Source organism: Colobus angolensis, unplaced genomic scaffold (genome assembly GCF_000951035.1).
Source record: "Colobus angolensis palliatus isolate OR3802 unplaced genomic scaffold, Cang.pa_1.0 Scaffold45, whole genome shotgun sequence".
NCBI lineage: Eukaryota > Metazoa > Chordata > Mammalia > Primates > Cercopithecidae > Colobus > Colobus angolensis.
Window position 1 is genome coordinate 1612035 of NW_012117932.1, and position 13657 is coordinate 1625691.

General features: G+C 35.1%; 1 protein-coding gene across 1 annotated transcript in view; it reads left to right on the forward strand.

Moving 5' to 3' along the window:
* The window catches only part of ROCK1 (Rho-associated, coiled-coil containing protein kinase 1), a 158036-nt gene that overhangs the window by 57300 nt on the left and 87079 nt on the right, over nucleotides 1–13657 (forward strand). The window contains exons 5-9 of the mRNA XM_011957774.1: nucleotides 1890–2065; nucleotides 3138–3222; nucleotides 4485–4629; nucleotides 4969–5107; nucleotides 7656–7747. Of these exons, the coding sequence (XP_011813164.1) occupies nucleotides 1890–2065; nucleotides 3138–3222; nucleotides 4485–4629; nucleotides 4969–5107; nucleotides 7656–7747 (637 nt within the window). The remainder of the gene's footprint in view (nucleotides 1–1889; nucleotides 2066–3137; nucleotides 3223–4484; nucleotides 4630–4968; nucleotides 5108–7655; nucleotides 7748–13657) is intronic.

Below are 13657 nucleotides of genomic sequence, written 5' to 3' on the forward strand. Positions count from 1 at the left end.
TCTCCTGTCTCAGCCTCTGGGATAGCTGGGACCACGCCCAGCTAGTTTTTTTTGTATTTTTAGTAGAGATGGGCTTCACTGTGTTAGCCATGATGGTCTCGATCCCCTGATCTCGTTATTCGCCCACCTCAGCCTCCCAAAGTGCTGGGATTACAGGCATGAGCCACCATACCCAGTCACCATAGCACTTTTCAACTTGAAATGTCTATGTTTTTAACAACTGTGTAGATCAGAGTTTCTCAGGCCTAATACTATTGACGTTTTGGGCCAGATAATTCTTTGTTGTTGGGGGCTATCCTTTACATTATTCCGATTACTAGTGTGTTTATTTAGGATGTTTAGCAGCATTCCTGGCCTCTACACAGGAGATGCTAGTAGCAACTCTTCCCTCCTCACACACAGTTGTGACAACCAAAAATGTGTTCACCACTGGTTAACAACCACTGATACATGCATGTTCAGTGTCTGTTAGTTAAAAGATATGTGACATAATTGTTAATTTCAGGGCTATTTACAATTTAGGAATTCAGAGCTTTATTTCTCTGGATATATTGTCTATAAATAGGGGTAAAACTGTCACCAAATTAACAATATTTCTTTATGGGGCCCAAATGACAAATTGTGTACTTTAATCTGGGATAGTCATGAAATGCCACTTTGTTTCGTATCCTTCCCTCTTCCCCCCAAATGTATTTTTTACATTAAAATAACTGAGTCTTGTCCGGGTGTGGTAGTCCCAAGCCTGTAATCCGAGCACTTCGAGAGGCTGAGGCAGGAAGATCACTTGAGGGCAGGAGTTCAAGACTGGCCCCCCTACCTCTACAAAAAAATAAAAAATCAAAACAAAATAACTGAATCTATAACTACAATTACTAAACACTGTTGAAAAAAATGAAACATTAAGATTTTAAGACAAACATCTGGGTAAATTACAGATCATCTTCTCTGGGGCTTATTTTTATTTTAGTTTAATTCCGAACTTCTTATATTTACTTAAAATGTTATTTTATAAATTTGGCCTTTTTATTTGGTCCCTGGTCACATACTATATTTATGCCTGATATCCTCACTAATTTCACATTAGTGGATTTTACTGTTACTATTTTAGCCCTAGCGGCTGCCTTCCTCCTCCTTTTGTGTTGTTACTGCTCCTCCTCCTGACTGTTGTCATTTGTTGAGCAGCTATTACACTAAGTGCTTTCTATATTCAGTAATCTTTTTTAACAACCCTCAACCCTGAAAGACAGTTAATCTGTTAGGTGCACTGTTACTTTATGGATTAATTTATGATTTGGTTCAGTAAGCCTTTATTAAGCAATTGCTAACTGCCAGGCATCTGGATACTTGACTAAGCAACAGGTATAAAAGTTAAAGTACAGTCCTTACAGTGTTTTAGAAGAGATTATAGTTGCAGAGACTTGGGTAGGTTAAGCAAATTACTAGTCACACAGCTAATAAGAAACAGCTGAAACTAAGCCAAATTTATCAAAGACTTCTTAAGCATTGTGATATTGATATAAATTTAATAGTAGACCTCACTGATGCACAAATAAGAAGTATAGTATTTCTTTGCCTAGGAGATTTGTATATTTACTGAAAATATTACAATTTAAAAAAATTCTCAGTAAAGGAAATTCAAATAGTATAGAAAGTTATGAAGAAAGACTATCTCCATGTAACTCTTCTGAATAATCAGGTTATAGTCCTTTTGCATGTACAGGGGTCTTTGTGGCATTTATGTTTGTCTTTTTTTTTTAACTAGACTTGCGACTTCTGTAATTTGATGAATTTTACTTAAATCTTTTATTAGTATTTTTGCCACTTTTTAAGTGAAACAATTTTGTTTAACATTAATGAGTATGTTTTGTGTGTTTTTTTTGTCTGTGTAGCTTTTTTATGCATTCCAAGATGATCGTTATCTCTACATGGTGATGGAATACATGCCTGGTGGAGATCTTGTAAACTTAATGAGCAACTATGATGTGCCTGAAAAATGGGCACGATTCTATACTGCAGAAGTAGTTCTTGCATTGGATGCAATCCATTCCATGGGTTTTATTCACAGGTAAAGATAAAAGTGCTTTAAATGTTCTCATTTGTTGAAGGAAATAGCTAAAAAATAACTTTAACATTTCTTACTCTCAATTCACCCATTCTTCTGTATGACATGAATGACATTTCAGAACTCAAGACTTTGGCCAGGTGCTGACTCACGCCTATAATCCCAGCACTTTGGGAGGCCAAGACAGGTGGATCTCTTGAGCTCAGGAGTTTGACACCAGCCTGGGCAACATGGCGAAACCCATCTCAACAACAGGTGGCATGCACCTGTGGTCCCAACTCCTTGGGTGGCTAAGGTGGGAGGATCACTTGAGCCTGACTGCAGAGGTTTCAGTGAGCTGAGATTTAGTCACTACACTTCAGACTGGGTGACAGAATGAGATTCCATCTCAGGAAGGGGGGAAAAAAAAGAACTCCAGACTTTGAAGTTCGTAATTTTAGCATTTCAGTTTAATGTTGGTATAAATATATTCTTTAATATCCCTTAATCTGATCATATAGCCTTTAAATGGTATTCTGAAAAGTAAAAATTGTAAACTAGTTTTCTAAGGTATGTGCTAGGAGTTAAACACTTTGATGTTAATTTTTAAAATATGTAATTTAATTTGCTTTTAATTAGTGAATACATCATATTTATTCATAGACGAATAGTTTCATTTGTTGTACAAACACTGCTGGAATCCTGTATGCAGTTGCTGTGCCTACATGTCAGGGATCAAAAATGAAAGCAACTTAGCGGGGTTTTTTATGTACTTACCTATCTCATATGTTTCAATCACCTTTTATGTCTGAGTGTTGTATTTTTGGTGGTCAGTCTCTCTTAAACGATTTGATTTTCCCTCTGAAAGAATCAAACTCTGTTTAAAAAGGAATATATATGTTTTCTTCTGAGGCATTAACATACAAAGAAGTTTCCTTGATGAAATTTAATTTATAGATGTGGTTAGAGAACACATACAGATCCAAGATGGCCTTACCTAGATTGAGGATGCTTGACCTAAAATAACTGCCTCATACAATTTTTACAGTGTGTAATCTGTTTCAGAAAATACTGTACTATTTTTTCCCTCCCGCAGAGATGTGAAGCCTGATAACATGCTGCTGGATAAATCTGGACATTTGAAGTTAGCAGATTTTGGTACTTGTATGAAGATGAATAAGGTTAATTAACTAGATTTTAATTTAGTTTTTGCTAATTCAAGATAGATGCTTCTTTAGAAAATGGTTTAAGAATTTACTAACCATCGCTGGACTTGCCCAGAATTGATATGACCTTATTTGTTGAACTAGATACCATGGTTTCAATGTGGTATTAGTAACTTGTTAGTGATTTATTTTTTCCTCTCTATTTAGGGTAAATGTGGATTGCCAAATTTACTAAATCCTTCATAACAACTCTAATATACACTACTGGTAACTAGGAATGGAATTAGCTTAAACGTCACTAAATACTTCTGCCAGTGTTAAAATTAGACTTTCATAAAAATTGGATTTCAGTAATGTGTGTATTTTTTAGTGTTTTACTTCTGTTAACATATAAAAAATTTTACTGCTTATTTTAGGAGTGAGTCTTAAAAGATACCTATCCTTACTATATAATACCTATCCTCACTATATAATAAATATATAATAACATACACAGCTCATTCAGCTGTGTATGTTATTCCTTCACTTCATATAAACAGTGAAGGAAAGACTGCATGAGAACTGTTGTGTGAGCATTTAGTTATAATTCTGTTTCATTAATACCAGCAAATATAGGTAACAACGAACAAGTCTCTCAGGTTTGGTGGGGGAGGGCAGTTAAAATTCACATCAAATAGATATTCAGTGTGCTTTACACTATTATGCCCTTTTCCCATACATATGTGCCCCCATTTTATATTTATACAGTCAACTTTTGTATGTTTCTTTTGTAGTTTCAAACATAGTTAAATAGCTATTTTAGTAAAAAATAAGGAAGTCAGCGTTTATACCACTATGTTGTAAAATGCTCTATTCTATAAACTCCCCAATGTATTTGCACTGGCCTGTGTACTTGTTCTCAGCAGTTAAGATGATACCATGATATTGGCACAACTCGGGGAATAATAAATGGTGGCAGTATGTCTTTCTAGTGAGCATTATTACAAAATAATCACTGGTGTGTGTATATATGTGAATACACATATAGTGTGTGTGTATATGCATACACGTGTATACACATACATACATTATATGGTATATATGTATATGGTGTGTGTATAGTATGTATATATATGATTAAGCTGTGTTAATTTTTGTCAGGTTTCCATTAAGTTTTAATATATGATATTTTATAGCTCAAAGATTTGGAGTCCCATAGGTTATATTAATAAGAAAGTCATTTTAAATAATTAAGACTTGATATCCTAATTCAAAATTTGACCTGCCGCTCTTTTTAGGAAGGCATGGTACGATGTGATACAGCAGTTGGAACACCTGATTATATTTCCCCTGAAGTATTAAAATCCCAAGGTGGTGATGGTTATTATGGAAGAGAATGTGACTGGTGGTCGGTTGGGGTATTTTTATACGAAATGCTTGTAGGTGAGTAAAGGAAGATTTTATTTTATGTCTCTCTATTATAGTTGTTCATCTCAAAACTCGCCACTTGGTTCTTTCTAATATAATATTTATTTTCTTAAGCAATCTTGATTTTGTTTGTGGGTAATAAACATGATCCAAACCTGCTTTGTATGTGTTTTTAAAAGCATTTAGAGGCTTAGAGCAACTTTATGATGTGTTCTTTTTATATATTAGGAGTATGTTTTTAGTTTAATACATACCTAATAATCTTTTTAAATGGGTAACTTTGACTCGTCCTTTGAAACTGACTTTTTTCAAATATATTTCATTTTGCTTTTGTTTTCTTTATTGATTTTTCAGGTGATACACCTTTTTATGCAGATTCTTTGGTTGGAACTTACAGTAAAATTATGAATCATAAAAATTCACTTACCTTTCCTGATGATAATGACATATCAAAAGAAGCAAAAAACCTTATTTGTGCCTTCCTTACTGACAGGTAAATAATTTTAAAGTTGAGCCTGTATTAATTCTGAGGACTTCTCATCTTCTGCTCCGTTTTTAAGGTCCATATCTGAGTTTCTACGTGTAAATTGTTAGAATTTTTATATGCTACCATTCTCAAAACCGTTAATGACAGTGAAACCTGAGATAATTTATGATATTCTAGATGTCTTTTGTGGATCTCAGCTCACTTATCATACCTAAGAAATTGTGATGATAATATAGTCTTGGCTGATGGCTAAATTAGATGACTTTTTCTTTTATTGTTCAATTTTTAACTTGGTTAATTATAAAAATTACAGTGTATTTTATTGAATCTAAAAATTTTTTTTAACATAGCATCTCTGAAATTAGAGAACATCTCACAGTCAATGGTATGAGTTGGGAGCATTCTTTTTCCTAGTGGTATAAAAATGGTGATACACCTTATACTTTAAACCATTTTATATTTGATGATGTATGGTATATGGTTGTTGAAAGAGTCAATAGTATAAAGCCATTTTTAAAAGTATACTACCTTTTTTCTTCTAGACATAATAGTTGGTGTTCCATCTTGTAGCTTCAACAAGCATTTTAATATTTGTCTGCATTTTTGAAAGAAAAATGACATATTATGTATACCTTTGAAGTTTACTTTTGAAATTTGAAAGTGAACCAGATGTATTAGTAAGATTATACTTAATGTTTATGATTGTAAATTTTTAAATATTAGGGAGACCTAGTACTTTTAAATATGTTTCAAGTTGATATTTGCTTTAACTTGCCTCCCTTTATTATGTCCTTTAGAGCTTGAAGTATGGTTTTTCAAATGTTTACTTTTTTTTTTAAAAATAGAGGCAGGATTTTGCTTGTTGCCTAGGCTGGTTTCAAACTCCTGGGCTCCAGTGATTCTCCCACTTCAGCCTCCCAAAATGCTGGGATTATAGGCGTGAGCCACCCATGCCTGGCTAATTTTTACATTGATTGATTGATTCATTCATTGAGGCAGAGTCTTGCTCTGTCACCCAGGCTGGAGTACAGTGGCGCGATCTTGGCTCACTGCATCCTCCACCTCCCGGGTTCAAGCGGTTCTCCTGCCTCAACCTCCTGAGTAGCTGAGACTACAGGTACCCGCCACCATGCCTGGCTAATTTTTGTATTTTCAGTAGAGAGGGTTTCACTATGTTGGCCAGGCTGATCTTGAACTCCTGACCTCATGATCTACCTGCCTTGGCCTCCCAAAGTGCTGGGATTACAGGTGTGAGCCACTGTGCCTGGCTAATTTTTACATTTTAATATAAAGAATTGTACTATGCTGTTTATTAAGTGCTAGGAATATAGTAGTGAGGAAGATACAGAGCCACTTCTCTCAAATAACTCATAGTCCTTTGGGGGAATTAGATGAGCAAATCAGACATTTATAGTACAGACAGCTAATTACCATGAGGTAAGTACCATGTGCCGGAGAACCATGGAGAGGTTTTCTAATCCAGTTTGAGAGTTTGTGAAAGCTTCTTGGAAAAATTGTCACATGTCTAAGCCAACTTATCTTTTAGCTTATGCAGAAACTTAGAATTTAGAGTATTTTCTTTATTTATAAGCACTCTACTAGGGAAAAAAAGGTACTGACTTTCTTTTTGCAATTCAGCTAAAATCACATTTTTAAAAGCTTTTTGCTCACCAGGAAAGAGGCTAGTATCAGTAACTTGTCCAGTGAAAGCTCTGAATTTTGTGGCAGTATCAAGAATTAGTAGTCACTGACTTTTGAGTGATCAGAAATAATTAATAGATTATAAATTGGAAATTCAAAATTTAAAATGTGTTTCTGGAGGTTTTTGGTAGCATCTGGTATTACTGCCTAAGTAAAGTTTTGGTTGGGGAAAAAAAAGCATAACTTTACCACTGGAAGAAAAAAAATAAACATACACGCACAAACAACTGTCAAGAAAATGTATGGTGCTTTATTCATTTTGCTAATGAAGTAAGGTGGTGATCAATCGGGATTTTTGTTGTGAGTAGAAAAGTCATGGGTTTTTTTTGTAGTTATTCTTTAGTTTTCTTTTCTTTTTTTGAGGTGGAGTCTTGCTTTGTCTCACGGAGGCTATAGTGCAGTGGTGCGATCTCAGCTCACTGTAGCCTCTGCCTCCTGCGTTCAAGCGATTCTCCTGTCTCAGCCTCCCAAGTAGCTGGGACTACAGGCGTGTTCCACCATACCTGGCTAGTTTTATATTTTTAGTAGAGATGGGGTTTCACTGTGTTGGCCAGGCTGGTCTCGAACTCCTGACCTCAGGTGATCCACCCCACCTGGGCTTCCCAAAGTGCTGGGATTATAGGTGTGAGCCACCGCGTCTGGCCTTTCTTCAGTTTTCTTGTAAAAAAATTCTTTAATGTTCTCTATCTTTAACATATTTTCTATTTGGGCTGAAATTATGCTGACAATATAATTTCACCTTAGAACTGTATTTGTCCTGCACAGATTTAATATTCTGCTCACAAATAAACCTGGACAGGTTATAATAAGATCTCAAATGATTAATTACTTTTCTCCTTCTGTCTTTATTCAGGGAAGTGAGATTAGGACGAAATGGTGTAGAAGAAATCAAACGACATCTTTTCTTCAAAAATGACCAGTGGGCTTGGGAAACACTCCGAGATAGTAAGTTGTTTTTTTCTTGCATATTTTAGTGAATATTTGAAAGTAGTTGTGATAATTTGTTGGAACTACATTGCTAAATATTTTTGTGTGTCTGATGAAAATCAGAAGCCACAAATGCTATGTGGGAATTGTCCTAACCTATTAATTTGATAATATTGGGAAGATTATATTGTTACTGCTCTTATGTCCCATGCAGGATACCCAGATGAAATATAAATGTAATGGATTTAGACTTACCAGTCATAATTTTACATTTGATCTTTGTTGAATTGCTCTTTATTTTAGGCATTAGTTATCTTATTATGGAGGTGGTCAATAAGTAGTAGATAATGAGATTAAAATACATGTTTTTGTGAGAAGACAAGTTATTCTCTTGTTTTTGTTAAAACCCAAAATATAAGAAGGTTCTATTATTAATTAATGCCAGAATTCAATTTAATTTTATTTATGAGTTTATAGGCTATTGTGATATACTTGATTCCCTCAGGCTTTTGCAACTTGCAATTCAGAAACAAAAATGTATTGTATTTCAAGAAGCTAATTTTCAGTCAGTTTAGAACACTTTCTTATTTTTTAAAAAAAGTTAAAATTATAAGATGATTCACAGAAAACTCTCTGCAACATAGCTGAATCAAAATTATCATGGCATCAAAGGCTGTCATCATCTTTGTGGATTTGGGAGGTAAAGAATTCATCTTTCCCCTGCTGACATCTTAGGATTTTTTTCCCTGTTCATTTATCAGAGAAAAGATAATGTATCTCAGTCCCTAACTTGCTGCCATAAGAATAGCAGTGAACAGTAACAATGGAAACGAACTCAACTACCTAGTTTTGGAAAGTTACACATTAGTTGTCTTAAGGACTGCCTATCTAGTGGAGACAGTGAAGGATAGTACTTTCCAGAGAGAAGGAAATCTTATTAATTCTGATGAAATAAATCATGTAGGTTTGCTAATATTAGTGAAGCATTCCAGTTATCAAATATTTTAAAAGAACAGCTGTATTGCCTTCAAGTACTATAACACAGTACTTATATTGTGCTGAGCTATAAAATCGTCTAAGGAGGAGAAAGGGAAAATAAATTCTCTGGAAATTAAGAAATTATGCAAGGAACATCATTGAATGACCAGCTGTTTGAGAAGCTGTAAGAGCAGCTTGACTTTAGGAGAATTTTATTAACAATTATATACTAGGAAATAAGGAACTACTTCCTCTTCAGAATTAAATGTGACATAATTATTATCTTCATGCTGCAAGTGAAATTGTTACATGACAAAGAGATGATCAGGGAGTGAGAAATGGTTACATTGAAACACTTTTTGTGTTTTTATTCAGGTTATCTTCTTAGTAAAGTTTAAGAAGGCTGAAGATGTGCAAATATTATTATAAATCTGAATAAAACTTTGAAGGGGACTGAAGAAAATACAAAATAATCTTTTGTATTGCTTTAAATTCTTTTTCAAAGTTAAGCAATGCATAAATAATTATAGAATAACCACACAATAAATCACCCTCAAAAGTAATAAAGATATTTTTCCTTTTATGTATTGAAAAACTGGTCACTTCAAAGAGGAGGTAATTTAGTCAACAATTATTTCTTGAACACCTGTTATATATTGAGCACTGTTCAGTTTGAGGCAGTGGGAAAACAGCAGTGATGAAACTAACAAAAGTTTTCTTTCTCCCTTCTGGAGTTCATAGTCTTATGGAATTAGGGAGTCCAGATCAGTGGCATTTTATTATATTGCTGTACCTCCATAAAACTGCTTAAGATCTGCATTGTCTGTGTTAAATCTATGTAGTCAGATTTAGCATACTTAATAGCATTTTGGTAGTTTTTCCTAATTCTAAGAGGTCCTGTTTTGTGGTTATTGGAAAAAACAAAGAAAAATTGAAGTCTGTAGAACTTATTGTTCTTTGCTTCCCTTCCCCTCTTCCTACCCCTTCTTTACTTCCCACCCCTAAAATACCAAGAATTCTTTTATTCTGAACTGACCTCTTTGACCTGCTAAATTTTTAAAAATTATGTAACAGTTACAATTCCTTTTAATTTTTTTGACTTTCCATTTTCTTTGGCAAAATTGCTTTCTAATACAAATAATAGTGTTTTTTTTGGTATTTTTACCACTTTACATGTCTCCACGTTGCAATGGCAATTAATCTTCACCTTGTGTTCCTTGGTGGTGTGGGAGCAAGACACAAAATAGCTTGATTTTTGGCAGAATTTCCTTGAGCTTCCTGATCTTGTTCACCCTTAATTCAGAGGCACAAAGTATTAAGATTGTAACCCTATTTTTTCCACTCATTTGAGATAAAATTGAAGGAGTGACATGAGTAAGATTAAAGATAGGAGAAAGACATAAAAAATGAAAAGACCTAAATTACTTACTACAGGTCATAACTGCAAGCAAACAACAATGTCAAAATGCAGATCTAAGTCTCTTGACTCCAAAGCCTTTGATCTTTGAAATACCATGTACGATGTAAAGATCTTTACCTGTTCAGTATTACATAGATCAAAAATGGAAGGAATCGACGATTGTTGGCAGTTAAATTTTAGGAAAAAGAAAATAACATTTACTACATATTTAGCCTACATTATTAATAATACTGTTAGTATTTAACATAGTATTAATTTCAAATGAAATAATAAATGGCAAAGGATTTTGCAAGTTACCACATATTTAACATGTTATTAATAATGATTAATAATGAATAGGGCCAGGCAGCTCTATTCTACAGTGGCCTACAGTGTTATACAGTATTATACAGTGGCTCATGCTTGTCATCTCAGCACTTTGGGAGGCCAAACTGGGAGGACCTCTTGAGGCCAGGAGTTTGAGACAGCCTGGGTAATGTTGCGAGACCCTATCTCTACAAAAAAGTTTAAAAATTAGCCAGGTGTGATGGCACGCACCTAAGTTTCAACTAGTCGGGAGGCTGAGGTAAGAGAATCACTTGAGCCCAGGAGTTCAAGGCTGCGGTTAGCTTTGATCATGTTACTGCATTCCAGCCTGGGCAACAGAACAATAACTGTTTCTTTAGAAAAATTAATAATACGCCGGGCGCGGTGGCTCAAGCCTGTAATCCCAGCACTTTGGGAGGCCGAGACGGGTGGATCACGAGGTCAGGAGATCGAGACCATCCTGGCTAACACGGTGAAACCCCATCTCTACTAAAAAATACAAAAAAAACTAGCCGGGCGAGGTGGCGGGCGCCTGTAGTCCCAGCGACTCGGGAGGCTGAGGCAGAAGAATGGCATAAACCTGGGAGGCGGAGCTTGCAGTGAGCTGAGATCCGGCCACTGCACTCCAGCCCGGGCGACAGAGCGAGACTCCGCCTCAAAAAAAAAAAAATAATAATACTACATTAAATATGTGGTAACTTACCACACACTTTGCCATATATTATTATCTCATTTGAAATAAGATATTGGCGTTACTTAATCCACCTATAGCTTGTGGGCAACACATAAGATGCTAACAGTGGTAATACTTCTGCTAGCTCAAAACTCATTGTATACACACATATATATTATTCTAGGTTCTGTAGGTTAATCAAGACCAGTACCCTCTCTGTTTGAATTTTACATTCTTACGGGAGAGATTATCAGTGTGGGCTTTGTGAATAAAGAACTTAAGGCCTACCAAGTTTCGGGGCTCTTTTACTTAGGAGTTTAGACTTTCTGAACATTATAATGGATTTTTAAAAAATAAATTATCTCTTTATATTGTGATAAGTATACGTAAGATAAAATTCCCCATGTTGGGCATTTTTAACTATGCAAGTCATATTGGCATTAAATACATTCACATTGTCTTAAAACATTACCACTGCTGTGTCCAGAACTTTTCGTCATCCTATACTAAACTCTTTTAGTTAAACAGTAACTTTCCATTTCCCTCTCCCCTCAACTCAGTAATCACTATTCTTTCTATCTCTGAATTAGACTACTCAGGGTGTTTCATTTAAATAGATTACTATAATACTTGTCTTTTTGTGACTGGTTTATTTCACCTAGCATAGTGTCTTCAAGATTCCTTCATGTCATAGCATGTATCATAATATTCCATTGTGTGGATATACTACATTTTGTTTATCCATTTATCCATTAATAGACACTTAAGATTGCTCTGTGTTTTAGCTATTGTGAATAACAAACAGTAGAGTACAAATACTTGCTTTCCATATTGTATTATTATTATGTATTATTCCATATTATATTTTATATCCATATTAGTGTTATATATATGGATATTTCTGTAGTATCCCTGTTTTCCATTAATTTGGGTATATACCTATAAGTGGAATGGCTAAGTCATACGATAATTAATTAGTTAGTTTTGTAGAGACAGCCTTGCTGTGTTGACCAGGCTAGTCTCAAACTCCAGGGCTCAAGAGATCCTCCTGCGTCAACCTCCCAAAGTGCAGGGAACCACCATGCTCAGCCGTATGTTTAATGTTTTGAGGAAATGCCATAAAATTCACAATGTTTGCACCATTTCACATTCCCAGCAGCAGTGCACCAAAGTGCTGGGATTGCAGACGTGAGCCACCACATTCAGCCATATGTTTAATTTTTTTGAGGAGACGCCATAATAGTAACCCCAACGTTTGCACCATTTCACATTCGCAACAGCAGTGCACATGGGTCCAGTTTCTTCACATCTCCAACATTTGTTCTTTTCTGTTTTGTTTTGTTTAATAGTAGTCATCCTAATGGATATGAAGTGGTATCTTATTGTGGTTTTGATTTGCATTTCTCTAATGACCAGGAATGGTAAACATCTTGTCATGTGCTTATTGGCCATTCCTATATCTTCTCTTGAGAGATTTTTATTCAAGTTCTTTGCCCATTTTAAAATTTGGTGGTTTGTTTTTGTTGTTGTTGTTGAGTTATAGGAGTTCTTTTTAAATTTTGGATATTAATCTCTTATCAGATACATGGTTTGCAGATATTTTCTATTCTCTACACTCTGTTAATAGTGCTTTCAAGCACAAAATTTTTAATTTTGATGAAATCTGGTTTATTTCTTCTTTTGTTGCTTGTATTTTTGGCTTTGTATTTAAGAAATCATTGCCAAATCCAGTGTGTCATGAAATGTCTTACCTATGCTTTCTGTGAATTTCATAGTTTCAGCCAGTATGTTTAAGTCTTTGACTCGTTGTGAATTACTTTTTATATAGTGTATAGTAAGGGTCCAATTTAATATTTTTGTATGTGGATATCCAGTTTTCCCAACACTATGTATTGAAAGGACTGTCCTTTCCCTGCATTGAAAGTAGTTGGCCCCTTGTGTCAATCATTAGGCCATATACATGAGGGTTTATTTGTGGGGTTTTTGTTGTATTCCATTGGTCTGTATATGTTTGTCTTTATGTTGGTATCACACTGTACAATTATGGAAGCTTTGTAGTAAGTTTTGAAATCAGGAAATGTGAGTCTTTCAACTTCATTCATTTTCAAAATTGTTTTGACTATTTGGGATCTCGTGAGATTTCATATGAATTTTAGAATAAGTTTTTACATCTTTGTCAGAAAGGACATTGGGATTTCGATGGAGATTGCATTGAATCTTTAAATTACTTTGGGTAGTATTACCATCTTAACAATACTAAGTTTTCTTTCTTTTTTTTTTTTTTTTTGAGATGGAGTCTCGCTCTGTTGCCCAGGCTGGAGTGCAGTGGCTGGATCTCAGCTCACTGCAAGCTCCACCTCCCAGGTTTACGCCATTCTCTTGCCTCAGCCTCCCAAGTAGCTGGGACTACAGGTGCCCGCCACCACGCCCGGCTAGTTTTTTTGTATTTTTTTTTTAGTAGAGACGGGGTTTCACCGTGTTAACCAGGATGGTCTCGATCTCCTGACCTCGTGATCCGCCCGTCTTGGCCTCCCAAAGTGCTGGGATTACA